General features: G+C 35.6%; 5 protein-coding genes, 1 long non-coding RNA gene and 1 pseudogene across 13 annotated transcripts; 3 read left to right on the forward strand and 4 right to left on the reverse strand.

Moving 5' to 3' along the window:
* The first annotated feature begins 813 nt into the window (after positions 1–813).
* Positions 814–1839, forward strand: LOC110226718. The gene is made up of 2 exons (XR_002330642.1): positions 814–1237; positions 1481–1839. It is a non-coding gene; the product is annotated as an uncharacterized LOC110226718 (long non-coding RNA).
* A 5229-nt stretch (positions 1840–7068) lies between these two features.
* Positions 7069–8644, reverse strand: LOC9304288 (UDP-glycosyltransferase 71B5). The gene has a single exon (XM_021017412.1). It carries the CDS (start codon positions 8610–8612, stop codon positions 7200–7202), a length of 1413 nt encoding a protein of 470 aa, XP_020873071.1. The 5' UTR covers positions 8613–8644; the 3' UTR covers positions 7069–7199.
* A 2144-nt stretch (positions 8645–10788) lies between these two features.
* Positions 10789–13462, forward strand: LOC9306321 (putative zinc finger protein CONSTANS-LIKE 11). Of its 2 annotated transcripts, none has more exons than XM_021016627.1 (4): positions 10789–11557; positions 11760–12319; positions 12405–12787; positions 12879–13462. In XM_021016627.1, exons 2-4 carry the CDS (start codon positions 11831–11833, stop codon positions 12997–12999), a joined length of 993 nt encoding a protein of 330 aa, XP_020872286.1. In that variant the 5' UTR covers positions 10789–11557; positions 11760–11830; the 3' UTR covers positions 13000–13462. The 2 variants fall into 2 exon arrangements, with proteins under 2 accessions (XP_020872286.1, XP_002868216.1); XM_002868170.2 differs by having other exon boundaries at positions 10790–11394.
* Positions 13463–14063: 601 nt separating this feature from the next.
* On the reverse strand, positions 14064–16309 carry LOC9304289. Of its 7 annotated transcripts, none has more exons than XR_002330179.1 (5): positions 15775–16305; positions 15494–15697; positions 15236–15346; positions 14637–15150; positions 14064–14372 (listed from the first exon to the last, which is right to left on the reverse strand). XR_002330179.1 is itself a non-coding variant. In XM_021016584.1 (5 exons), the coding sequence occupies exons 1-4, from the start codon at positions 15805–15807 to the stop codon at positions 15004–15006; spliced, it is 441 nt and encodes a 146-aa protein (XP_020872243.1). In that variant the 5' UTR covers positions 15808–16300; the 3' UTR covers positions 14064–14372; positions 14637–15003. The 7 variants fall into 7 exon arrangements, 2 of the variants coding, with proteins under 2 accessions (XP_020872243.1, XP_020872244.1); XR_002330177.1 differs by having other exon boundaries at positions 15236–15372; XM_021016584.1 differs by having other exon boundaries at positions 15548–15697; positions 15775–16300.
* A 264-nt stretch (positions 16310–16573) lies between these two features.
* Positions 16574–17132, reverse strand: LOC9306322 (B-box domain protein 30). Its single transcript, XM_021018835.1, has one exon. It carries the CDS (start codon positions 17088–17090, stop codon positions 16737–16739), a length of 354 nt encoding a protein of 117 aa, XP_020874494.1. The 5' UTR covers positions 17091–17132; the 3' UTR covers positions 16574–16736.
* Positions 17133–17705: 573 nt separating this feature from the next.
* Positions 17706–21889, reverse strand: LOC110226228 (annotated as a pseudogene).
* A 1659-nt stretch (positions 21890–23548) lies between these two features.
* On the forward strand, positions 23549–26118 carry LOC9306324. The gene is made up of 4 exons (XM_021017092.1): positions 23549–24592; positions 24903–25436; positions 25532–25740; positions 25832–26118. The coding sequence occupies exons 1-3, from the start codon at positions 23771–23773 to the stop codon at positions 25640–25642; spliced, it is 1467 nt and encodes a 488-aa protein (XP_020872751.1). The 5' UTR covers positions 23549–23770; the 3' UTR covers positions 25643–25740; positions 25832–26118.
* The last annotated feature ends 33 nt before the right edge of the window (positions 26119–26151 follow it).

A 26151-nucleotide genomic window follows, 5' to 3' on the forward strand; every position in this document is an offset into this window, starting at 1 on the left:
CAATTACATGTTGAGATTTCTTGGCTCATTTGGCATTAAGTGCCCCATGTTATGTCTTGAGCGCCCAGTTCGATGCCTCTCTATGAACTTTTTTTTTGCTTTAATTCTTTTTTTGTGTACACTTTCTTTTATTTGTCCACGTCCTCTTTTGGTGCCTTCCAATTCCTACATGTTTTTTTTCTTGTATAAAACAATGTTCTTTCAGTTATATAACTGAAAAGTAACTAATTTTAATTTTACCCTAAAGTATTAATACCTATATTTTAATCTTAAAATGTTAATAAAATTAGTAAATTAGTTAAAAATATTATCTACCTAGTTTATTTATTGTTTTAGAGTTTAAATTTGGGTGATATTGTTACCTAGTTTATTTAATGCCTTTTCTAATTAATAAATTAAAAATATGTATTTTAAATATATCTAACATATGTATCTGAGTATATTTAGATGTATTTTCATTAAAATTAGCGTCTTTTCAGATTTTAAATTGATATTAGATTCATTTAATATTTTATTATTAAATAAGTTTGAAATTATTAATTATAATGTGTCCCATATAAATTTTGTTTCTAAATCCGCCACTGGCACTAACCGTATTATTTGGTATAACAAACCAATATTGATGGTATTTTAACGGGAGAAACAAATATTTTTTTTAATAGATAAAAACATTTCTTTTTCTCTATATATATATATATATATATATATATTCATTTCATTCTCTATCTTTTCATGTTGCTAAAAGACATTTGAGAATGTTGATTTTCTTAATAGGATTTTAGAAACAAGTGTCGTGTATACTTTTTTTGGTGTTTGTATATACATATCAGATATCTTACTATGTATTTTTATTTGAATAGTTTTAGATATTAATACTTAAATTTAGATATTTAGAAAATTAATTTGAGATTATTTACATATATACATATATATATATATATATATGTATATTAACGGTTCTAAAACGTACACGACATCACCGTTTGAATTGTTCGCAACTTGATTTGAGGTATCGCATTGAACTCTAAAAACCGGCGAAGAGAAACTTATAGTTTATCCGGCGAAGAGGAACTCAGAAATTCCGGCGAGATAGCAACCATCGAGATGTTTGGGAATAAACCCAACGCCGATGTCCCGACGAAGCATTATACGCGGCAAGGCCCCCAGAAGGAGAATCGGGAAGTCAGAGTTTTCCCGAGGAATAAACTATCTCCGACAAACCCGCCGGAGAAATTGGGTAAGTTCTGATATTATTTTGTTTGTAGTTTCTTTGGGTGTATCGGATTCTTAAAGCTTGTGTAATTAAAGGGTAATAACTTGCCGGAATTTGCAAAATCAGTAGTTTGAAAATTTGAGAAGTTCAATTAGAACTGTTATTTCCGCCAAAATTCATATTTGAGGATATTATGTTGATAATTCCTGTGTACGTACGCGAATTCAGATTGTTTACATGTTTTCCTTACTTAATTGTTTATGACAGTACTTGCAGGCAGTACAAGTGTGGCTCCGACTGCAGATTGTTATAGTACAAGTCCACACTCCGGCTTGCTGTTGGCAACTGCACGTACGGTCAATGCTGCATAGGGTGTTTCTTCTATTGGTACGTGAGGGAGATGTGTATCTTCTATTAGATTTGACATTGCTATCACGGATGAAGGATAATATTTTCCTCCTCATGTGTATGCTTTGGCTCTACTCTTTAGTTTATTTCTTCGTAATCTACTATACTCTGTTTGTCTTTATGCATTGTATTCCTTTTTTTCGGGCAGTTATATTATGAATGAATGAACTTTTTGTTGTTTGCAGACAACATGTATGAAATACGTATGGTTTTGTGTACGTACACTGGTTTTGTACATAGCGGATTAAACTAGTAAGACGTACGACCACTTAGTATATTTCAACAAGTATGAAAGACTTTGTCTCTGGTGTACGTACACTAAATACGTACATAGCGTAAGACTAATATTACGTACATAGCCGATTAAACTAGTAAAACATACGACCACTTAGTATATTCCAACAAGTATGAAAGACTTTGTCTCTGGTGTACGTACACTAAATACGTACATAGCTGATTAAACTAGTAAAACGTACACAGACAATATATTTTAATAATGGCGTATAACTGTACGTACAAGTAGCATATATTCGTAAGTTTCAGCTGCGGTAACTAGCCGATGATCATTCAGTGACCCACTTGCTGAAGCTCTAATACCACACTCGAGAACATCATCCCAGTGACTTTGTCTATACCATTAATATTGGTATCCGTGTACGTAACAAAATCACTTTCGCAGCATGTATCTTGTACACAGTCTCTAGTGTACGTACATTGTACAAACCATGTTGACACGTACGTGTTGGAGTCACAATTGGTGTACTGTCACCCAAATGAGAAAAGTTATCTCCGCCAGGTACACGATAACTTGTGTACGTACACTCTGCCAATAGACAACTGAATTCCCCTGGATGTTGAACCGTTTGTTGAGTGAGAATGACGTCCTCCTCAACATTCCCTATTCCATATTCTTCAACAATTACATCGTTCCACTTGTTGTAATCGTAATCTTCGCCACTGCCTTCACTACCGTCTATAGTAGGATCGAGAGTACTTCCCCCCATAGATCCATCATCACCCTGATAATCATCATACCCAGCACCATCTTCGTTGTCCTCCTCTTCTTCATCCTCATCTGTTTTATCGTCTTCAACGTCGTCTTGCTCATCTACGGCCTCATTATTTCCATCTACATTTGAAGCCGCTACGATGAGATTTGGTGTCGTTGCACTCCCACACACACGGTAACTCTCACCATCGTCACCATCGGTCCTAGGGACAATATTCCCGAGTGCCTTGACGGTTGTAATGAAAGAGACAAACAAGGTGACACTAGGATCCCACCACGAATCAAAAAGAAGGTATCCAGGCTCATTTGATTGTCAATATTGACAGGAGGGCGTTTACTTTCTATCATCACTGACATCTTTCCCGGCATCCAATTACTAATTATTGGATTGCATTCGGTGGACTTCGAACTGAAAACCTCGGATAATGTACGTACAAATTCCGTGTACGTCATGTTTTCCTTAACACGTACACAACGACCAAACCAGTCTTTCCATGGTTCAAATTACCATTCTTCTTCTTTGCATCTCCACTCACCCACCATAGTAAATACGGGAATATCCATTACACACCTGCATCATAAATTCAGCAGAACCCCATTAAATGCAAATGAAAGCATGATTATATCTACAAAAAACAAAAAGAATTCCCAACTACACACTTATATACATAAATCTATCCTCATTTAGCATTTTCAACTAAAAAAATTAGAAATAAAAATATTCTGGGTTTTTATATAAAAACAATGTTGATTTCGAACACAATCAAGACCCTAGTGTGTTATAACAAAAAACTTCTTAACCAATTTCATTACTTACACGATCAATGCTTGTCTTGGCTCCAAGCTTTGTAAATCAAGAAGATCAAAACTTCTCCAGCATCACATTCGTTCAGACTAATTTGTTTGTTTGATGGATCATGTTTATCTCTTACAACTATTCACACATATAAACTAATATTAGAAAAAGTAATGATGCCTTTTGCATTAATTGTGACATGAGTCATGTCTAAACTTTTTGGGCATTAAATACTGATGTCTCATTGTTTTTTAATGTTATTAATCCCTATTTTACTGTGCAGCCGCAGAAATTAAAACGAAAATATATTGCCTAACCGGAACAGTGTACGTAACTAAACCGCATAACTAAACCGTACAGTGAACAGTACATCGTTACGCTGGCAGGGGTAAAATGGTCAGAATTTGGCTAAAGTGTCAAAATTTGAGAACTAATTCTCACTTTACCAAACCATGAAAATAAAAGTTGGTCTTCTGCCCTGCCATGCAATTTACCCATAATAATAGGTGGATGTGTGTTTTTCTTGGGGTCAAACTATGTGTGTATGTGGAATGTCAGAATGTGTATGGGTATGTGTAAGGTATTTTAATTGATGTTAAGTACTGTATGTCGTGTTTCTCGAATTTGTGCTATAAAGTGATAATTAGTATGATGGTAAACAGTTCAAATATCTTTTTTTTTTTGCATATAACACATGTAACAGAAAGAACATTTTTTTTGGTAACACAAAAAAAATGTGATAATAAACATATTATCCATAGAATTTATTAACAATGGTGGAAACCATAACAAATACTAAAAATATAAAACATGTTTTCTTTTTAGAACAGAAGTTTGTCATCCCTCCACACATAAACTAGAAGGTCCGTCTCAATATATAGCGGAGCCTCTGAGAACACCGAAAACAAAAAAAAAAATCTAAAGCCTTGACACCAGAAGTTTTCCCCAAATCGAATTGGAGAAAAATTAGAAATTAGGGTTCTTCTTTGGCATTGAGGGATTGTAGATGCAGATTTCCAACGATTTGGGCTTTAAAACAGAAATCAAAAACCTCTTGCTCAGAAAGAAGGTTTCAATTCGGGTTATAAGATTCAATTCGGGTTATGGTTTTTAAACTCGATTTAGTATAATCGCGGTACAGTAATCGCGATATTATGATTTTTAAACGCAATTAAATGGATTGATTGAATTTGTTGAAATAGGTAGAAATTAGAAGATTAGGTCGAATTGGGAAGACTTTAATTAGTATAGGGTGAATTGGGTAGAGGACAATAGTACAGGGTGATTCTAGTTGAGCGACTATAGTATAGGATGCCACCTACAGGCAGCCCTTATTAATAGGGACGACTGGCGCAGAGACAAAAATAGAATAGTATATTAGTGAAAAGACAATAGTTCAAGACAAGGGATAAATTACATTATAATTGGGTCTTAAGTTCGAAAAAATTACACAAAAACCAGTCTATGATTTTGTCATGCGTAAAATAACAAAGTTGACTTTTTCGGCAAAAACATTTAATTCTGATATATATTTAATGCAAGTGGGTATTTAATGACAATAAGACTATTATTAACCGTTGTTTTCTCAAATTGGACAAGTTTTAGCACATTACAAACATACATTACACGTCTTTAACATTTGTACACATGTTTACACATATATAGAGCGTTAAAAATAGTGATAGTGTTAAGTTATTCGATCTATATATGCATATAAATATATATATAGAGCGCTATTAACATTGACATACATGTAACATGTACATAGAGGGTAAATTTATTTATATGCAGAGAAACACATACATAAAACATTATTAATATTTATATACATGTAAACATGTATATAGAGTGTTATTTAGAGACCGAAATATCATTGAAATCATATGTTTCATCGGATTTTTAAAAGATTTCCGTCTGTTTTCACAGAATTGTCACCGAAATTTTCACCAGATTCCATCTAATTGTCACCGGATCTTCATCAAATTCTGTCAAGTCATAACTGCATCTTAGGTGTGATTCATCATCCTAGTACTATTGATTAGATTCCATCATCGCTAGCGGGTTTTCGCCATTGAACCAAAATCGTCGAACCATCAAATATAATCACAATTTTTTCGTCTATAGCAAATCGGTTACCATAGACGAGAAGTAATAAGAAGCGTGATAAATCTTGAATAAATGAAAATTAACTACGATAAATTCCAAAACTTAATCACGTTTAATAATTCAAAAAGATAAGAGAGAAAGAAGAGAGCAAGAATCTTTTTTTATCAAAAAATAGATCACTATTAACATAAATAGACAACTAAAAGTCAAGAAACGATCAAAATCATCCGTTTGTCTCATGTAATAGATCGAGTATAAAACAAAATAGGGAGGGGGCGCGTAAAGTTATATTTGGCAAAAAAGGTGGCTAAAATTTTCATTGTTATGGATTTTGTTAAAAAACTAATTTCTCTCTCAATCCTTGTCACCCCGCTAACTTTCTTATTTGAATTTGAGAAACAGAACTGTGAATGATTTCAATCACGCAGTCTAATCATGCTTATGTTCTTGATATCTATATACAGTTCTGGTTTTGGTATGAACAAAGTTTGACGAAAATATACAGCCTAAAGCTTCCTATTGTTCTGAATTAACGGACCATGACTACCCATCTATTGATTTTTTTTTTATTACCAATTTGCCTTAATCTATGTAGCCATATGGGTTTGGTTCTTAAAATTAAAACAATTATTATCCCCATTCAAATTCGTATAAGCAATCTAAAATAAAATTTGACAAAAAAATAAAAAATAAAAAATAAAGCTTAATAAAGTAAAAACAATCATCCTAATTCTACATGGTTTTAGTTGATTTATAAATCTAGTGTTAGGGTATTTGATATTTAAAATTCTTTTCAAAATCACGTGTTATTCATTTAATAATTTTAAATACTAGTTAAAATAATGTGTTATTCGTTTAATGATTTTTATTTGGATTTTAAAGTCCACATTAGCTTTTAGCTGAATTTGAAAGTGAAAATTAGAAGAAACTTAAATTTGTAGTTAAACAATGTTATCTAAAATTCATGTTTGATTTCAAAATCAATGAAAATTTCCGAGTCTTATATAGATTTCATTGAACCAATGAAAACCTCTTAAATGCCGTCAAAAGAAAAGTGGTTAATCTAATTCTCTTTTGTAAAAATTAATAAACTACCGGATTACAACCAAACAAATTTGAATAAAAGAATCCCATTTTTATGTGAAACAAAAATTTATGTATCACATTTTATTACATAAAGTCAAGCATATTTCATACAATTATAATATACTTTTTCCGTTTCGTTTTAGTTGTCGTTTAGAGTTAAAGTTTTGTGTTATATTTACTTGCCGTTTGGTATTTTCAATGCAGATTTATGATAAATTTTTCAGTTTTATCTCTACTTTTTAAGTTTATTAAATTACTTATATGAAACAAAATAATGTATTAATTAGATGTAAAATAATAACTTTAAATTTTTTTTTTTTTTGTGTGAAATCAGTTAGAACGACAACTAAAACGAAACGGAAGGAGTATAAATTTAGCTCGGAATTTTCACATTATTAATTGAAATACATTATAATCGATTTAAAAAATTAAAAAGACACCCAAACACAGTACGTCTACAAATTCCAACAAAAAAAAAAAAATGAAGACGACATTACAACAATTAACACACATAATCCTTGGACCTGAGTCATCTATCTCATAGTCAACACTCAACATGTGAGTGCGTCTCTTTATCCAATTTAATCCACATTCTCTATCACGTCTTGAATAAACTTTTCCAAAGCCGTCTTCGAAGATCCACCGTCCATTAACGCCACGTGACACTTCTCCGCCATCTCCTTCACTCTACTCCTTACATCACTATCCTGCTCCATCACACGCCTGATAGCTCTCTCTATATCCTCCGCCGTAACCGTCTCCATTTCTCCGATCAACAACAAATCTCCTCTAATGCACTTACGTATCTCCACCGCCAACCCCAACTCCTCCACCATCTCAAACGCGTTAACCTTCTGCTCCGCGTAAAGCGGCCACGTCACCATCGGAACACCAAACCACAAGCTCTCTAGCATCGAGTTCCAACCACAATGAGTAACAAACCCTCCTATCGCCGGTTTCTCTAGCACCGCCACCTGTGGTGCCCATCCTATCACTTTCCCTCTATCCGACGTCCGCTCCAAGAACCCCTCCGGTAAAACCTCCTCAAGATTCGTATAATCTCCGGGACGTTCCATCATTATATTCGGCGATGCACGACGGAGAGACCAAAGAAACCGGTGACCACTTCGATCTAACGCGACAGCTACCTCTCTAGTTTGCTCCTCAGTGAAACCTCCCATACTTCCAAAGCAAAGAAACACAACAGATTTCGGCGGTTGCTCATCGAGCCACCGCAAAATCTCCGATTGTTTTTCACCGGTTTCGAGATGCAACACTGGTCCAATAGGATAAGCTTGAGGAAGATCAACATTATTGAACATTTTCAAAGCGTGAGGTTCTAGCTCAGCAAATGTATTTACCAAAATACCCTTCATCTTCCGGAAAAATCTAGCTTGAGCTACAAAGAATGGTAACCACTCCTTTGAAGTGAGGATATGAGGAAGACATTTCACTGGATAAGGACGAGTCAAACACGGAAACTCCAATTCGTTGACTGACTCATCCAAATCGCTGACGTCACATTTCTTGTCGTCGTACATTTGTTGAACGTGAAGTGTGATTCCCAGAAACGTAGCGTTTGATGTGTAGATCATATAACACGGAACTCCGAATTCGTTAGCTACATCGATCATCGAGGAACAGAACATGTCCACCACGAATCCAGCGAGTTTTCGTGTTGGATTGATGATTCTGGAGATTGTGTCTCTCACTTTTGGTTTTTGTTTCTCGATGTAGACTTGAGAAGGTTCTAGATTGGCGGTTGGTGGTTCTTTTACGACGGAGATGGGTTCGTAACGGAGACGATCTTGAGACTCTGTCGTGAGGGATGCGATATAGGCGGTTGCATCACCGGCGTCGTTTCTGGAAGGGATGATGATTACGGTGATTGAGAGATGGTCGTTGCTGCTGATGAGTTGCTTTGCTAGCTTCACGGTTGGCCGGAGATGGCCAATTCCCGGCGAAGGTATGAACACGAGCTCAATCATCTTCATTTCTGTTTTTTTTTTTTTTGGGTTTTTGGACTTTCCGTGTTGGCTGGGTTTAGAATTGGTAAAAGTAAAGGGATTATTTTATAAAGTAAATGAAGTTGTTTGTTGGGTCACGTAAGCTGGCCCATTTAGCATTGTTGGGCCAAGGAAAACCTAAAATATAGATATGGTAGCCGCCGAAGGAAACCCTAATTTCTCACAGAAGAGTTTCTTTCTGTCTCTCTGTGTGTATTTATATGGTTTCGTTTTCTACAAATTCGTAGGATCTTGCTCTCTTTTCATGTCTGTTTGATATAATTGGTTATTTTAGGGATAGGTATGTGACTATTTTCGTGTCTGTATATGATAAAATTGGTGATTTTTAGGGTTTTTGTGTAAGAGATTTGTGATGTGTGGAAGGGGTTACTATGGTGATGATACAAGTGTATGTGGACTAGAGTTTCAGATCTGGGATTCTTCTCCCAGAAGTTGAAGATTAACCCTTGGCTGTCTGAGTATTAATTACCCTTTCACACAAAAATCTTATCTTTTGTTTGATTTGATTGATGTTTTTGTCCTTGTTTGGGGGAGAAGCTGATGATGATAAAAGACAATTATCTTAGCGGATTTCAGTGAGGTTTTTCAATCAATGATCTGAATTTGTTACACACACTGAAGCTTTTATGTTTTTCTTACAATGTTTAGTTTAGTTTTGTTGGATTATTATTATCTGGTTTGATTGATGTTTTTGTCCTTGTTTGGCTTATATAAGCTGATGATGATAGAAAACAATTATCTTAGCGGATTTCAGTGAGGTTCTTGAATCAATGAACTGAATTTGTTACACACACTGAAGCTTTGTTCTTTCAATGTTTTTTTATTTAATTTGTGATTGATGATGCAATGATGAGAGAAAAGCACGAAGAGTGTGAGAAGAGCAGTGGTTATACCGTGAGCTCTCCTATTTAAACGACTTCTCCTTCCACTGAGCATATTGAAACAAATTTTCCCCTATTGAAGAAATATTTTTTTTAAGTGTTTTTAGGTTTTTGTATTGGCGTCCATTACCAATTCTGAAGGATAAACACAATTCCTTCAGGTATAATGGCTTGTGACGCTATATTTGTTGTGGTATATCCTGATCATCTTGCTATCTTCCCTGCCTTTTGATCCTGGAAATGCCTCGCACATAATAACAACTATAGTATGTGTAATTTGTTGACTACGTATTCATTTCATTTGACATCTTTTGCTGCTTTTTCAGCTCTTATATTAGCTTTTTCATCAACAGACGATCGTTGCATTGTTGTGAGTGCTACAATGTCTATGGAATTCTTACAAGATTGGTAAAGTTGCTGAGATGCTAGAGACTATGAGGGGCATATGGGGATATTACGGGGAAACAGCCACTTGTTTTTCCTCGTTATTCATTGATTTTCGGAGTTGACACTTCTTTGCGAGCTTCAAAGTTGACACTTCTTTGATTTTCGGAGATTTTAGGACTTTATGTAAACAGTTTCTATGTTCAAATGTTGTTTCCTTTGCTACTTTTGGAAAACAAGTTGACAACTATGAACTGTTTTTGGACTTTTAATGAATTCAGGACTCCTATGAAAGTGATTAACAAAACAATTGACTTATCAGGAAACAAGTGTTTGGTCGAATGAGTTGATTTTTGGACATTTAATGAAAATTAGGGACACATGGAAGTGACAATATGACCGATTGTGTCAGCTATTGCATTGACAGTGTTGATTTGCGGACAAGTACCTTTAACCTTTTTCGTGCGTGCAATGCATTAGGAACTGTTTCAAAAACAGTGCATCTTAAGTTCTTAAGTTCGATTGCTAGGGAGAGTAGACTACGTATCCTTCTACGGTATCTGGTTCAAGGAGACTCCAGGCCTAAAAGCCAGAAACCTTTGCCAAAAAACTATAATGAATCATGTGAAAATGGCATGGCTAATTCTTTATTATATCTGATTTTTTATTTTAAGTTTTATTTCTTAAGATTAATCAGAGTAGTTTTTTGCGACACTCATACACCTCTTCCTTCGAAAAGAAATTGTTTCTTGAATTGGAGGAATTGGTTAAAAATTGGATTAATGAGTAGTGTTTTTTTTAAGATTAATCTAATAGTTTTGTGCCGAAACAAATACATATTTTCCTTCGAAAAGAAATTGTTTCTTGAATCGGAGAAAATTCGTCGAAAATTGGATGCTGTAGTCGGGAAAAAAATCACAAATGAAAAATCAATCATTTGTCATCGAATAAATGCTTTTCACAAAGTTTTCTTTCAATCATCTAAGTGCCTCTAACCTCTCTTCTTTTTATATGTGAGAACAGACTTTGTAAGTTAGAAAAATTGATACTATAAGTATCCATAACCACCGGTTAATCAAACCAGACTAGTATGCTGCAAACTCATAATTAAGTTCGTTAAACCAACGCTCGGAATAATTTGCTTCGAACTAGTCTTATTACTCGGATGTTTTGAATAAGAAAACGTGTTCTAAATGAATGTCTACGTAATTAAACATTTACACGTTTTTCAATAAACATCTTGAAACTTTCTTGCGAGCCACACAAATTAACTAAAGAATCAAACTAAAACTCCGAAATTTATGGTCAACCACATTAGGACAACAAAAAAATCTAACGAACAAAAAAAAAAAACACGTGACAAAAGATACCCCACGTGGCAAAAACCCACTTAACTAGGTGGACCCCACACAGAATAAAAACAGAGCAAAACCTTTTCTTCTCTGTTCTTTCTCATCTCCTTCCACTGGGACTCACACACCCTTGTAAAGCTTCTATCTTTGGAACCCTAAAACACAAACGATTTTACACGTTTATTGTTATACTCTGTTTCGAAAATTTCTTCATATATTGGTTATGAGTTTCTAGACATTGTATGATTTTAGTAATAGTACTGATCGGTCTCGAGAATCCACCATTTCTTAGTTTGTGAGTGCTTGCTTCTCTAACCTCCATTGAGTCACACACACACACACACACACACATAGATGTATGAGTCACAGTCACACACTAAAGAAACACAGGAACCTATAATGAACCTTCATTGCTACGATCTAATTCCTATGTTTCATATAAACATATTTGATCTCTAAATGTTTTGATTTTGTCTCACGATCCTTATATGGTGCAGGATTATAGGTGTGTGTAGCGATTGGGATTGAGAAATCGTTATTTCTATTCGAGTTTTGGCTTTGAAGAAGTATGGAGGCTCGATGTGACTATTGTGAAACCGAAAAAGCATTAATTTACTGCAAATCCGATTTGGCTAAACTTTGTTTAAACTGTGATGTTAATATACACTCAGCGAATCCTCTGTCTCAAAGACACACACGGACTTTACTCTGCGAGAAATGTTTCTTGCAACCCACGGTAATCCACTGTATGAACGAGAAGGTTTCTCTTTGTCAAGGATGTCAATGGACCGCAACTAACTGCACTGGTTTAGGACACAGACTTCAGAATCTGAATCCTTACTCTGGTTGTCCTTCTCCATCAGATTTCGCCAAGATCTGGTCTTCGATTTTAGAACCTTCTGTCTCAAATTGGGTCTCTCCATTTCCTGATACCCTGCTCCAGGAATTAGACGATTGGAATGGTTCATCAACTTCCGTGATTACACAAACTCAGAATCTTAAAGACTATTCTTCTTTCTTTTCCATGGAATCTAATCTTCCTAAAGTGATAGAGGAGGTAACGTGTTGTTTAAGTAATATACCAAAATGTTAAATTATGATAAAGAGCACAGTTTTTCATTTATATTCCATTCTCTATGCAGGAATGTTCTGGTTTGGATCTATGCGAAGGGATAAATTTGGATGATGCGCCATTGAATTTCAACGCAAGCAATGATATTATCGGATGTTCATCACTTGATAATACCAAATGTTACCAGTATGAGGAGTCTTTTAAGGAAGAGAATAACATTGGAATTCCTTCATTACTGCTTCCTGCGTTATCCGGAAATGTTGTTCCGAGCATGTCAATTTCGATGTCAAACATCACAGGAGAAAACAGTGCGACTGATTACCAAGATTGCGGAATTTCGCCAGGGTTTCTCATAGGAGATTCGCCATGGGAATCGAATGTTGAAGTCAGTTTTAATCCAAAATCAAGGGATGAGGCTAAAAAGAGATACAAACAAAAGAAATCAAAGCGCATGTAAGTTTTTTAGCAAAAGAGTCAAGGTTTATGCTATTGAAACATAATCTCTAAGGATAAATTTTGATAATTGTGAGTACAACTTTTTTAGGTTTGGGAAGCAAATACGATATGCATCACGCAAAGCTAGAGCTGATACGAGAAAACGAGTGAAAGGAAGATTTGTGAAATCTGGAGAAACATTTGAGTATGATCCGTCACTGGTTATGTGAACTAGTGATTCTTCACTGCGATAAAGTCTCAATTAAAGAATAATCTCACTCCATCCACGGGATGAACAGTTTCTTGTCGGAGAAGTAACAAAAAAAGTATACAAGATCAAACTATAAAACCCTGAAATCAAGGCAAACGTGATACCAAATGGAGAAAAAAAATCTCAAAGTTGTCTCTTTTTTACTAGAGAATTTCCTCTGTTTATGATGCGACCAAAGAACCTACCGGTCATACAGCAACGAGACGAGCAGACCAAATGAAGAAACAAAACAAGAGCCAGTGACTCTTTCTTACTTATAGTTCTTTATACTCAATTAAATGTTAAAGATAGAAAAATATGTGTCTTCTTTGTGTTTTGGACCACTCTTTACTTTTCCATTTCACTTGATTGTAATTTGTAACGTTGTATTGTTTTCTTGTTTAAGAAAAATAAAGCCAATGAATAAAGGCAGATTTGTGGAAGTCCCTTTGGCCCATTGGTTGATCAAGAATTAATTAATGCTTCTACACCCAGAGGTATGGGGTTCGAGTCCCATATACTGCGATTTATTAATATATTTGCAGATTATTGGAGGCAAGTGTGCATGAGATCTCCAGCGATGTATAATTATAGCCGTTCGCCAGGATTCTACGCAGAGATGGAAGTGTCCATCAAGAGCACGAAGAAGGAGGTGAGCATGAAGAAGGAGGTGAAAATGTGATGTCTATCGTGAATCTAATAAGGGTCGGAAGGAATTGTCAGTTGTAAAATCGTCACTACAAGAAATATCTACATTATTAGCAAGAGAGAAGAGCTATTATATGTCATCAATAGCGTTTTCATAAACGCTGTCTTATGCCCCTGTTATTGTAGACCCCCCACATACGATAACGTTTTTGTCGTATGCTATGATAGAGTATTCTACCATAGCATTAGTAAAAAGCTTTGATATATCGACTTATAATGGCAATGTATATAGGTTATGATATATTGTTTTTACAATGCTATAATATTCAGTGTTATGACTCTTATTTTATGCAGTTGTTTTAAGCTATTTAATATATATATATATAAACATCCAAAAGATATAACATCATTTCATAAACCAAACATCAATTCATACAACGTAAGTCTCAATCCAATAGTTAAACTAATATCCACACTTCTATATACTACTTTAGCACTACTCTTCACAACAAGAATACTAATCATAAGGGTTTGAACATACCATCCAAGTTATATCAAACCAAGTCTTAGACTAACTATACAACTAGGAATCATGTTCTTCACTCCTAACAAGTTCTTCAAGCTTCTTGAATAGCCTGAATGACATTCTTCTTCACTCCCAACATGCTCTTCAATCTCGAATAGCCCGAATGACACTATAAGCTCCTGCAACGTTAGTACAAGAAGAAGAACCTTACCATTCAATTCAAAAAAATATGCTATCTACAGTTTTGTGAAACTGAGACAAAACTCCACTTTAGAATACTAAGGCATGTCCTGCAGCTTTTGTTGAAACATATCCTCCTAAAGCTAGAGCAAGCTCAACACAAACATGGGCATAAGCAACATTCTCAAAGTAAATGAAATCATAGAGATTATTCCCATCATGTATAATAAATTGGACATTAAAGAAGCAACAAACAGTCGTACCTTGTGCTCAAAACAAAGTCAAAATTTTCACTATGAGTGAGTAATTTTATATTGCTATCAGCAACCAACTCCACCAGCTGGGAGTTTTCTTCAAGTTTAAGTCTGCTAGCAACTGTATCTAGACAGAACAACAATAATAAAGATTATTTACACATTCACCATTACCAAAAACAAATAGCAGTAGCAGCATTATAGCCTCACGAAATCACACCAAGCACAAGATGACGCTCCAATTAAAGAAAGAGAGAAATGTTAGTCATAACCATCACCAACATTTCAAGATACTGATGATAGAGTCAGTTGATTCACATACCTTTCCTTCAATGATATCACATACTCTTCTTGCCCATTAGAATCGTCATCATTCTCAATGAACATTACGATTCAGAAGACTCGAGCATGGTAAATTAGAAAATCTCACCTGGTCATGATAAAACTCTTTTTGCCCGTTAGACTCGTCATCATTCTCAACCCCATCAATTATAAGAAGATATATCTTAGATGAATCAATCACCTACGGGAAATGTTATCAAAACAAAAGCGTCGAAGCAATAAAATTATCAATTACATTTATATTCCATTCTAAACTAAAAACTTACTTGAGTTTGCTTGATGCGAACAAGCAGCTTCTTGCTTTGGCGACAATCTTTGATACATCTACCATCACTCGCTTCTTCACTCGTCATCACCGTTTTAGCACCTTCAAGTCTCTTCACCATCACAAATTCACAGTAAGCTGTAACTCATATGAGTATAAGAAACTTTCACATCAGTAACGATTATAACTAGAGATAGAAACGAACTCGGACTTGACTTTTTATTATCATGAAACAACATTTTAATGATGAAGAAGTTACCTAAACCCAGAAGTTGAAAACTGATAATGATAGAGAGATTTGAAAGAGACTCACGAATACGAAGAAGAACAAGAAGCTAGACATGAAGAAGTAACAAGAAAAAATGTGGAACGCAAATGCCCACGGAGATGACGAAGAAGAAGGATTTGGAAACGAATTTTTTTTAGAGGATTCATCAAACCAAGACTCTTTCTTTCTCCCTCTCTATCCAAAAAAAGACAAACAAAAAATTAATTTCTAATTGAAATTGAATCATGAATTTGAAATTGCAGAAAAGTAACCTTATTCCTCTGATCTGTTTGAGACTTCGCCATAGCTCGAACCACAACAAACCAGCCAAGTCTATAGATGGAGAAACCAACGGACCCGATTCAGGATGAAGGATACTTGAGCTCGAACCAGACCAAATCGGAGAAATTTTGACCCCCGGCGGATCTAGTACCATCGGTCGTTCTCAGATATGGAAGATTGATGACGCGGCGACAATTTGGAGATGGAGAAAGACGATGAGGAGAAGAGGATCTTCAAAGTATGGATAAGTGGAAGATCTGTGTTTTTTTAGATCTGTTGTTTTTTTGGAGATGGAGAAAGGGGATTTAGGGTTGAAGGTGAGACAAAAAAAAAATGAGAGAGCGTTACTTTATAAAAAATTAAAGGTCTCGAAGAGAACGAAGAGGTATGAGGAGAAGATAATGAGGCAAATATGAGAAAAATTAGGTTTTGTTTGGCAACAAATGGATTTTTTTTTTAATTTGGTGGAGCGCTAAACATAAAAATTTTGCTAAGTGCGCCGGTTCAAAGTGATTTTAGTTTTTCATTCTGCTATTGTTAGTCTTAGTATTTTTGAAATGCTATGATATAGTTACCGAACTTTGAGTACCATCTTTAATAGCAGTGACGAAAAATGCGCTATCGTCATGTGCTATCAATGCTAATATTTCTTGTAGTGCGTATATGTAACAGTTCTCATAATTTGTAATAAATAATAAATCTAGAGGAAAAAAAAAAAAAAAAATAAAGGCAGATTATGTTTGCCATAGTAAGAGTTGTTATTGATTTCTTAAAACTTATTGGAACCGCATCAGTTTTGCTATATTTGTCTAACTGTACTTCTTGGTTTTCATTTTTTTTTGAACTTTTAAGCTTTAGAATCTAAATTCTTATAACATTTCTAGAGGAAAAAAATATTACATTAACCTTACCAAGATTTAATCTTCATTACGAGAAAAATAAAACAAAGAAATCAGAGAAACACAAAGGGGACTTTGTGATCACTACTATCTTCTTCAACCCTTGCCATCGTCCTTATCTCCGGTAAAACGACATTAAAACTATCACCGACAAGACATTGACGAGTTAACTTCTGACAGGTCGTGCAGATCACGCGCCGGAGATGTCTCCGAGCAAGAAAATTAGCAGAATGGACCCATCGATCACATTTCCTACAAAGGAAAGCCGCGTCTGCCTCACAATACACGGTGGCGTTCTCGCCGCAAAGCTCACAGCTCACCGGAGCTCTGGGACTCTCCGTGCATAGTCTTTGGCATCCTCCATCGTCGTTTCTTCTCTCTTCTTTTTTCTCAACTCCTTTGCACATCTTTACTCTCTCTTGTGTTGTTGTGTTGAAGTCTTGACGATTTATATATAGGAATGAATGAATGATGGATATTTTGATTATGTCATTAAATAGGTTGTACACGTGGGAAACTATTGACCTATTGTTTTGATGTAATTGTCGAAAGAGGGCCAAATTGTCAATAATTTAGTTATTTTTCCTCCACCAGACGATCTTTCGTCCTCATGTTTGGATACACAAATTTCGAGTAGTTGACTAGTATGACTCTTTGGTTCACAAATCACAATCACGTTCTAGAATGAATAATTGAATCATGAATCATAGCATTTTTGTGGTCTATAGAAAGGGAGTATATAATATCGGAATTCATTAATTATTAAACTACTGTGCATGTTTTTGTTTTGTTTCAATGAGATATAATATATAAACCGGGAATTGTATAACCCTCTAACATATTATTTTACGTGTTTCTATAACATTTTATGATTCAATTATGTTTTTACTTAGATAAGAATATTTATTTTTCAACTATTTCTGTTCGTTTTTATAAATTCAGTCATAATTAACATTATACCAAAGAAATGTAATTTTTTTCTTAATCTGAATGATAAAATCATAAAAGAGTCAAGAAAATATATATAAGTGTGGAAATGAAAAGTTGAAGAAGATGAAGAAAGAGAAATAAATTATATAGTTCTGTTTGAATCCATATAATATTATGTAATTTAGGTGACTCTTGGCCATGGGTGCAGCCAATTAATTACTCTAAATTCTATTAACTAGTTGCTCGTTTAGTCTAGAAGAATTCATCGCCGAAAAAAGTGGTTAGAGAATCAATGTCCCACTGATTACAATTATTAAAGAATATGTGACTATGTGAGCATTAAGAAACAGAGTAATTGAATTTAGGGTTAATTGAATTTAGGGTCGTGACAGTCTCTACGTAATTGGGTGTCTTCGGGTCATTGTGTGTGGTGGTTAAGTACTCTAACTTATATTTTATTACAAATTTGCTCCCAAAAGGATGAAAGGGACTTCACTTGCATTGCATGGTTCGTGATTAAAGTAATTTCTTTTTGTTAAAGAAACGATTAAAATAAGGGTTTGTTGGGAATATAGTACGTTTGTGAAATATAATTGGAAAAGTAATACAGTTACTATTCAAAAAATTACAAGACCCTATTTCCTCTGCCTCACGGCGATAAAAACAGAGAGAAGCAAACAGTTCCATTTGAGCGCGTGACCGGCGCGTGGCGGCTTAGATAGCGCCGGCGTCGGTCCCTCCTTTCGTTTTCTTTAAGCTTTAGTCTTTTGTTTTCTCTTTGTCGTGTTGGACCTGCGGTCGTTGTTGGCGAAGTGAAGATTTTTTCTGGATCTCAGATCTAAAATGGCTTGGTTAAGGGTTTCGATTCTTCGGAGCCTTTGGCCTTTTGTGTGGTTGGAGTCTCTTCTCGGTGTTGTGGATGTTGTGGTCTCTACCACGATCGTTTCAGTTTTGGATCCGACGAAGGTGATGAGCGACGGTACTTGCCGCGGCTAATGTTTGCTGGTGGTCTGGCTCTCCTTCTATTGATGGGGTGCAACGGTAACTGGTAGCTTAGTGTTTGTGGTCTGGGTTCTGTCTTCTTTGTGCTTTCGTTAGCTTCGTTCTCTTTGATTTCATTTGTGTTCATGTCCTTGTGTCGTCATTGATGGGTGGTCGGGGATTGTTTTTGGTTTCTGTTCTATATCCAGTCTTTTGCGGTCTAGCATCGATTTCCTTTGCCTATTCGTTGTCTTGTGGAGTGAGTTTGTTTTTCGGTCCGGTCCGTTCTCTTGCCGTCTTCAGTCTTCAGTTGGTTGCGGATTTGTTTGGGCTCAGTCCTTGTCTCTACGATATTGATCTGATCGAGATCTCTATATTGCTTGGGTATCTTTCTTGGCGTTGACCGATCTTGGTTTCCATTGCCTCGATTTCGCTGTTTCCAGGAGTTGTTTGGTTTTCTTCTTGCTGGTTGGGATGCTGCAATTATTTGAATTGTGAGGTAGTCTTCATTTGTTATAGGAGGAGTCGCTATCCGGTGTTGTGGAATTGATCTTCCCCTTCGTTTAGCCACTATTGCAAGCTTCTCTCTTATTTGGATTGATGGTAGGCAAAGTCTCTTGTGCTAGATTCTGGTTATAGTTTTTGATCTTCCATGCTTCAGTTTCTGTTTTGCCCTCCCATGTATTTGGCTTTGTTATGCATTTGAAGTTGTGTTTGTAAGCTTCCCATTCTCTTGGGCTTTAGACTCCGAGGATTTCATGTTATCCGTCGGCTTAGTTTCTGGGATTATCTTGTTAATCGCCAGCTTTGTATAACTCAATCTATAATCTATCTTTCAGTGAAAAAATAAATAAATAATACAGTTACTATTTACAATTACTTTTTCCCCAGTTTGTACCTGTTGACTTATTTGTGAGCCCTCTTTTGCCACTCAAAAACTCAATTATTTACGGTTTCATGCCACTCTATATTGTACTTTTGTCGTTTCTTCTTTCTCCGGAGAAACTCATATTATTGTTGCCATTCTTAATCCATAAAAAAATAACCTTCTCTTTTCTCTCTATCCCATCATCAGATTCCATCATTCCTTCGATCAATCTCTTCTCAACCAACAACAACCCAACTAAAGCTTTTCTTCTCTCCCTCAGATTCGCCTTCACCATTAGCGGCACCGTCAAAGCATGCTCACGCACTGTCAAAGCATGCTCACAGTTTCAGCATCACACCTATCGAAATCCGCCATGGTCGATTAAAATTCCCGGAGCTCCGGTGGAGATCGCTAGATGTTTCTTTTGTTTCACGAGACAGAGAGCGAAAATCGCTTTGATTCCGATCTGCAAAGCTCACCGCGATGAAATAAGAATCTTGAGAAGATCGAGAACGCCTTCAAAAATTGAATCGGATCCAGAAATTATCAGTTTTAGATCCATCAATTTTGATCCGGTCAACACCATCTCAATCAACGCGGCGCCGTTAACCTTAATTTCAATCAAAGAATCAAACAACCACCGGGTCATACACCGACGCAAGAGCTTCACACTCTGTCTCCGTCATATGCAATAAAACCAAAATCCTCACCAAAATCTCTCTCGCGTTATGACCAGCGATCAAAACGCGATTCTTCTCATCTCTAGCTAATTCTCTCAAACGACAAATGGCGGCGGCGCGTGAGCGAACAGAGGCGTGAGTTCCGGAAATTGCGGAGGCTTGACTGAGAAGAGACCTAACGGAGATTGGATCTGCCGGTTGTTTCGGAGTAGGAATCCGTTCAACACCGTTAGAGCGATTATCGACACACCATTCTTGGATAAGACGGCCGAGAGTGTGGTTAGGGATGAGAGTGAGATCGGAGAGAGCGACCCGTGTGAATGGACAAGGGGGATTGCCCTTACCGATCCATGAGTCGATGTTGGTTCGGTCGTAAGTTTGCTCATAATCCCATGATTTGTTGTGTTCGTAATTAACACTAATGGCACTTATTCCGTTTGCATTTATTCAATTAGCCTATAGGTCACGAACTCTATTTATTTTCTTTTCTTTATTTTCTTTGGGTCTATAATCTTAGAAGTAAAGCTTAAGGCATCTATATTCAAGTATATATGATTTTCGGTTTCAATAAACAAATATCACAAGCAATGAAATATAAACAATATGTTTCATATCTAAATTATTTGTTAACAAAAAAATTGAAATGTATGTTCATTATTTGTCATGTATGCTAATAATTGATAGCTAATTCGATTAAGTGAGGCTTTATGCAAAGTAGAAATTTCAGAACTTTGTGTAATGATCTATCGTAATGAAGTATAATTTTGTGTTAAAAGAGTATAATTTTGTGTTAAAAGTGTTTTTTTGGATGAAAGACTATATCCATCATGTTTGTTCTGTATAAAATGTGTAATAGGCAATCTTTTGGGTTGGGATTTGCTCCTTTTTGGTTAGGGTAGACATTCATTTGAAATATGTTGGGAGATAAAATTTAGAGAAGTGTCTATTTTTCGGTTTCATATTTGTACACTTAAATATATAATTATATGTGCTCTAACTTCATTCCAGATGTATCCTTCTGTACAGTAGTTTATATCTGTACAGATGTATCCTTCTGTACAGTAGTTTATATCTTTTGGTTGGGATGTAATTCTTTTTGGTTAGGGTAGACATTCATTTGAAATATGTTGGGAGATAAATTTTAGAAATTGTATTGTTGGTGCACTTGAATTCTAATATATGATATTTTATTAAACTTAAAAGAATGAACTCGTTTTAAAAATATGGAAGGAAATATCTGTACAGCCATTCTTCTGTACAGTGCTCTACATCTGTACAGTGGTTTATATATGTACAGTGATTTATATCTGTATAGCCATTATTCTGTACAGTACTCTACATCTGTACAGTGGTTTATATCTGTACAGCTATTCTTCTGTACAATGCTCTACATCTGTACATCCATTTTTTATGTATAGTGGTCTATAATATAATTTTTTAAAAAATTATCAAACAAAATGCATACCAAATGATAGAAAAAAAAATATAGATTTTTATGAATCTGATAAATTTTTTTTAAAAAAAATTCACTAACGAGAATTTTAATTATAAGACATTGAAGAAATATGAGGTAATAAATAAAAGAAAAGAAAGTAACAAAAATTTTACCTTCTGTACAGCTGTATCTTTCTGTACAGCTGTATCTTTCTGTACAGCTGTATCAGTCTGTACAGATGTATCATCCTGTACAGTGGTTTATATCTGTACAGTCATTTTTCTGTACAGTGCTCTATGTCTGTACAGCCATTTTTGTGTACAGTGGTATATAATATAATTTTTAAAAAAATTATCAAACAAAATGCATACCAAATGATAGAAAAAAAAATATAGATTTTTATGAATCTGATAAATTAAAAAAAAAACAAAATTCACTAACGAGCATTTTAATTATGAGACATTCAAGGAATATGAGATAATAAATAAAAGAAAGAAAGTAAAAAAAATTCAGGACCCACGTTTCTCTTTCTTACCCCACTATATTTTTCTCTTAAACACACTCAAGTCCTCTATTGTAATTTCCACCCTCCCTTCCTTACCCCACTATATTTGCTATCTCACATCTCGTGTATCTCACAAACAAAAGCAAACTGATGATTCTCCAATTTTGAATAGTATCTGTACTACTTTCCATATTAAGTTTAAAAAACGTACTATATTGCAACTTATTCCTTAAAATAATTAATTTCTTATCTTCCGTTTTCATATTTGTATAATTTTATTTGATAAAATTGTAATGGTCGACTTTCTTCCCAGAAATAGCATGAAGCTCGATTTTAATTTTTGGATGCATGATCGCAAAACTAATAGACATGTAACATGTAACATGTAACGTTAGCTTCTATAGCCTAGAATGCATTGATCTTTTCTAGTAAACAATTCCCTCAAAGTCAAAAAAAAAAAAAAAATTCCTTGAATTCAATTAATAGTGTGTTATTAGATAGTCAGAATGTCCCACATTTGAAGTTGGGATATTTTCACACTAGTATATAATGATTATAAATCTTTCTATTCATGGTTTTGAATTGGAAGCACATGATTTCTAATATAATATTAGAACTCAAAATTGGCCTAACAAACGATTTCCTACATAAACGGTTTAATACCTATATATGTGGCCCATACAAGTGGGCCGTCTTGTTGTGGTATTTCCGAGATGATAGGTTTGAGCTGTTCCCGTTGGGCCGTTTCCTATCCACATCTCGAGGAGGCTTATTAGATTGTGAGAATGTCTCACATTAGAAGTTGGAATATTTTTATACTAGTATATAAGATTCATGAGCCTCTCCATTCATTGTCAATGATTTTGAGTTGGAAGTCTACGATTTCTAATAGCTATCACAATCTCTTTAGCTTCTAGAAGATGTACATCCTCCAAAACTATTCCAGTTGGATATATAAAGTGACATATAAATAACATATTTATGATTTTTTTTTTTTGAATACCAGGAAGTTCTGAACCAAAATCCGTAATCCCTTCAGACCTGAAACCACAACATGTAATATATGTTTTATCCCAAGCGTCACTCGAACCGGCGACCTTTAAGTTCCGCCTACGATCTTTATCAGTTGAGCTAACGACTTGGTAAATTTTTTTTTTTTTTTTTTTTTGAACAAACGACTTGGTAAATTTATGACATATTGATAAAGCCATAGTTGATTAGTCGGATTAATAGTAAATTAATTCATCGGTAGTTTAATAACACGACAAAATATAACGTTATTCCATTGTTAAATTTAACTACGTTTCGACCAGGTTTTACCATCAGAATACAATTTTTCCCACGAATCGATAAGAACTATGCGTTGAATTCTAAGGTCAACTAATTAACCCATATTGTTAGATTATTGGGCCAATCCTAATCATGCATAATATCCAAAATCCCCTACGAACTCATATATCAAACCCATAACATAAAATAGGATACACAACACCTAACCCTTGGTCTCATCAAGTAGGTCCGAAAATTAGATCCGGACCAAAACTAACCCGACCCGTAAACCCGAATTACCAAGTCTATTCACTGAAAGCGACGGCTCCTTCGTTGTGCAACTTTCCGAGAAACTTAACCGTCGTCGAATCTGCAGAGAAGAAGACGAAGAAACTCGAAAAAAGGAAAGTTAGAAAAAAATGAACCAAACGAGACGTAAGAGACGACCTGATCCATCTCTCTCTAGACTCGATTCGCTCTCGCCGGAAATGCTCTTTCCGGCCAAATCTCCGTCGTTAACTTCTTCCCGCATCAGATACATCTTCTTGTTACTCACCTTTTGTTTCATCATCTACATCATCTTCTCCTACGGCACCACTTTCCGACGTGAACAGATTTCATCGATCGCTCGTTCCTTATCTGTGTTCTCCACTCGTCGCCGTCACTTACTCTTCTCGATCGCTGCTTCTCATGACTCTTGGCTCCGTCGTAGCTCCTATGTTCGTCTCTGGTACTCTCCTGAGTCTACACGCGCCGTCGTGTTTCTCGATCGCGGTGGATTGGAGTCCGATCTAACTCTCCCTCCTGTGATTGTATCTAAAGACGTTTCTAGGTTTCCTTATAACTTCCCTGGCGGTCTCCGATCAGCGATTCGTGTGGCTCGTGTTGTTAAAGAGACGGTGGATCTGGGAGATAAAGATGTACGGTGGTTCGTTTTCGGTGATGATGATACTGTTTTCTTTGTAGATAATTTGGTGACGGTTTTGTCTAAGTATGATCACCGGAAGTGGTATTACGTCGGAAGTAATTCGGAGTTTTATGATCAGAATGTTAGGTATTCGTTTGATATGGCGTTTGGTGGTGGAGGATTCGCCATTAGTGCTTCGCTTGCTAAGGTTTTGGCTAAGGTTTTGGATTCTTGTTTGATGAGGTATTCGCATATGTATGGAAGCGATTCTAGGATCTTCTCTTGCGTCGCTGAGCTTGGTGTTACATTAACTCATGAACCTGGATTTCATCAGGTAATTAAGGAATGGATTTTTGCTAAATTAGTTGCAACAATTTGGTAGGATTGAGATAGTCAAAAGCCTTGTGATTTTATTTGAATTGACAATGAACAAGAGATTTTCTGAGAGATAGACAAGTTTTTAGTTCAATGATGTCATTAGACTATCTTGTTTTATGTGGTTGATATTGGATAGTGTAGTTAGTATGTTTCCTTTCTGTTGCAGTATTTTTTTCCGGATAAGTCTAATTTGCTTACCTTACTATATCTGATTTTGCTACTAGAGAGTTAATCTGAATATTACTATATATGTGCTCTTTTTGTAGATTGATGTAAGAGGGAACATATTTGGTCTGCTATGTGCGCACCCTTTATCTCCGTTGGTATCTCTTCATCACTTGGATGCAGTTGATCCGTTTTTTCCAAAAAGGAACCGGACCGAATCTGTGGCTCATCTTATTGGAGCTGCAAGTTTTGATTCGGCAAGGATTTTGCAGCAGAGTGTGTGCTATGATTCTTTGAACACAGTGACTGTTTCGGTTGTGTGGGGTTATGCGGTTCAAGTTTATGAAGGAAATAAACTTCTTCCGGATCTTCTCACCCTGCAAAAGACATTTTCTACATGGAGGAGAGGGTCAGGGGTCCAAAGCAACTATATGTTCAGTACAAGAGAATATCCAAGGGATCCATGTGGGAGACCACTCGTCTTTTTCTTGGACAGTGTAGGATCAGATGGAACTGAGGGAACGTGGAGTAACTATAACCTCCATAGAGTCGGAAATTGTCACAGAGCAGAAGCTGTTGAGCGTCTAGAACGAGTCAGAGTTCTGTCTCGCAAGCTGAAACATGATGTTGAACAGGTATAATTTATAAATACTCTTTGCTTCATTGTAAAGTACCTTCAATTTTGCCTGCATTCACCTTTTTTTTTGGTTTCCTGAAAATAAAATGTCAGATGGTTGCGCCTCGCCGCCAATGTTGTGACATCTCATCACCTTATAATAAATCAATGGTCATTAATATAAGGCAATGCATGCCGGATGAGCTAATCGCCATGAACACTTAGCATATTTTCTTGGCCATTCTCTTCAAGGATCAACTAAAAAAGGTCCGTGCAAGCAAGTCCTATGGTTCTTCTGCTCGAAAGAAATGGCGGAATCCGAGGTAAGTTTATTGGTTCATCACAATTTTTTTTTGTAAGAGAATTCATTTCACAACAACCGTAATGCTCAATAAAACTTAATGTTATCTGTAGGTGGGTTCAGAGTTTAGACCATCTTCGAAAAGTGTCTCATACAAGACCCGAGCTTAAACCATCCAGAAAACTCGCACGATTTTGCATTTAAACCAAAGGTTGTTTCGTTTTTTTTTTTGTAAATTGTGTAAGGAGATGAAGAAAACACAGATCCTTCTTCTGTATATGGTTTGTCTCATTCTCTACTAAAGTTTTGAGTTTTTGGTTATTTGAGAAAGTCACTTGCAAGTTGCAACTTTTGTGTGTTTTGGCAAAACTGTAACAATTTTGGAAGCCTTTCTTTTGTATTCTTTCTAGTTGTTTCTAAGACAAATTCTCAC

The sequence above is a fragment of the Arabidopsis lyrata genome (genome assembly GCF_000004255.2).
Source record: "Arabidopsis lyrata subsp. lyrata unplaced genomic scaffold ARALYscaffold_7, whole genome shotgun sequence".
NCBI lineage: Eukaryota > Viridiplantae > Streptophyta > Magnoliopsida > Brassicales > Brassicaceae > Arabidopsis > Arabidopsis lyrata.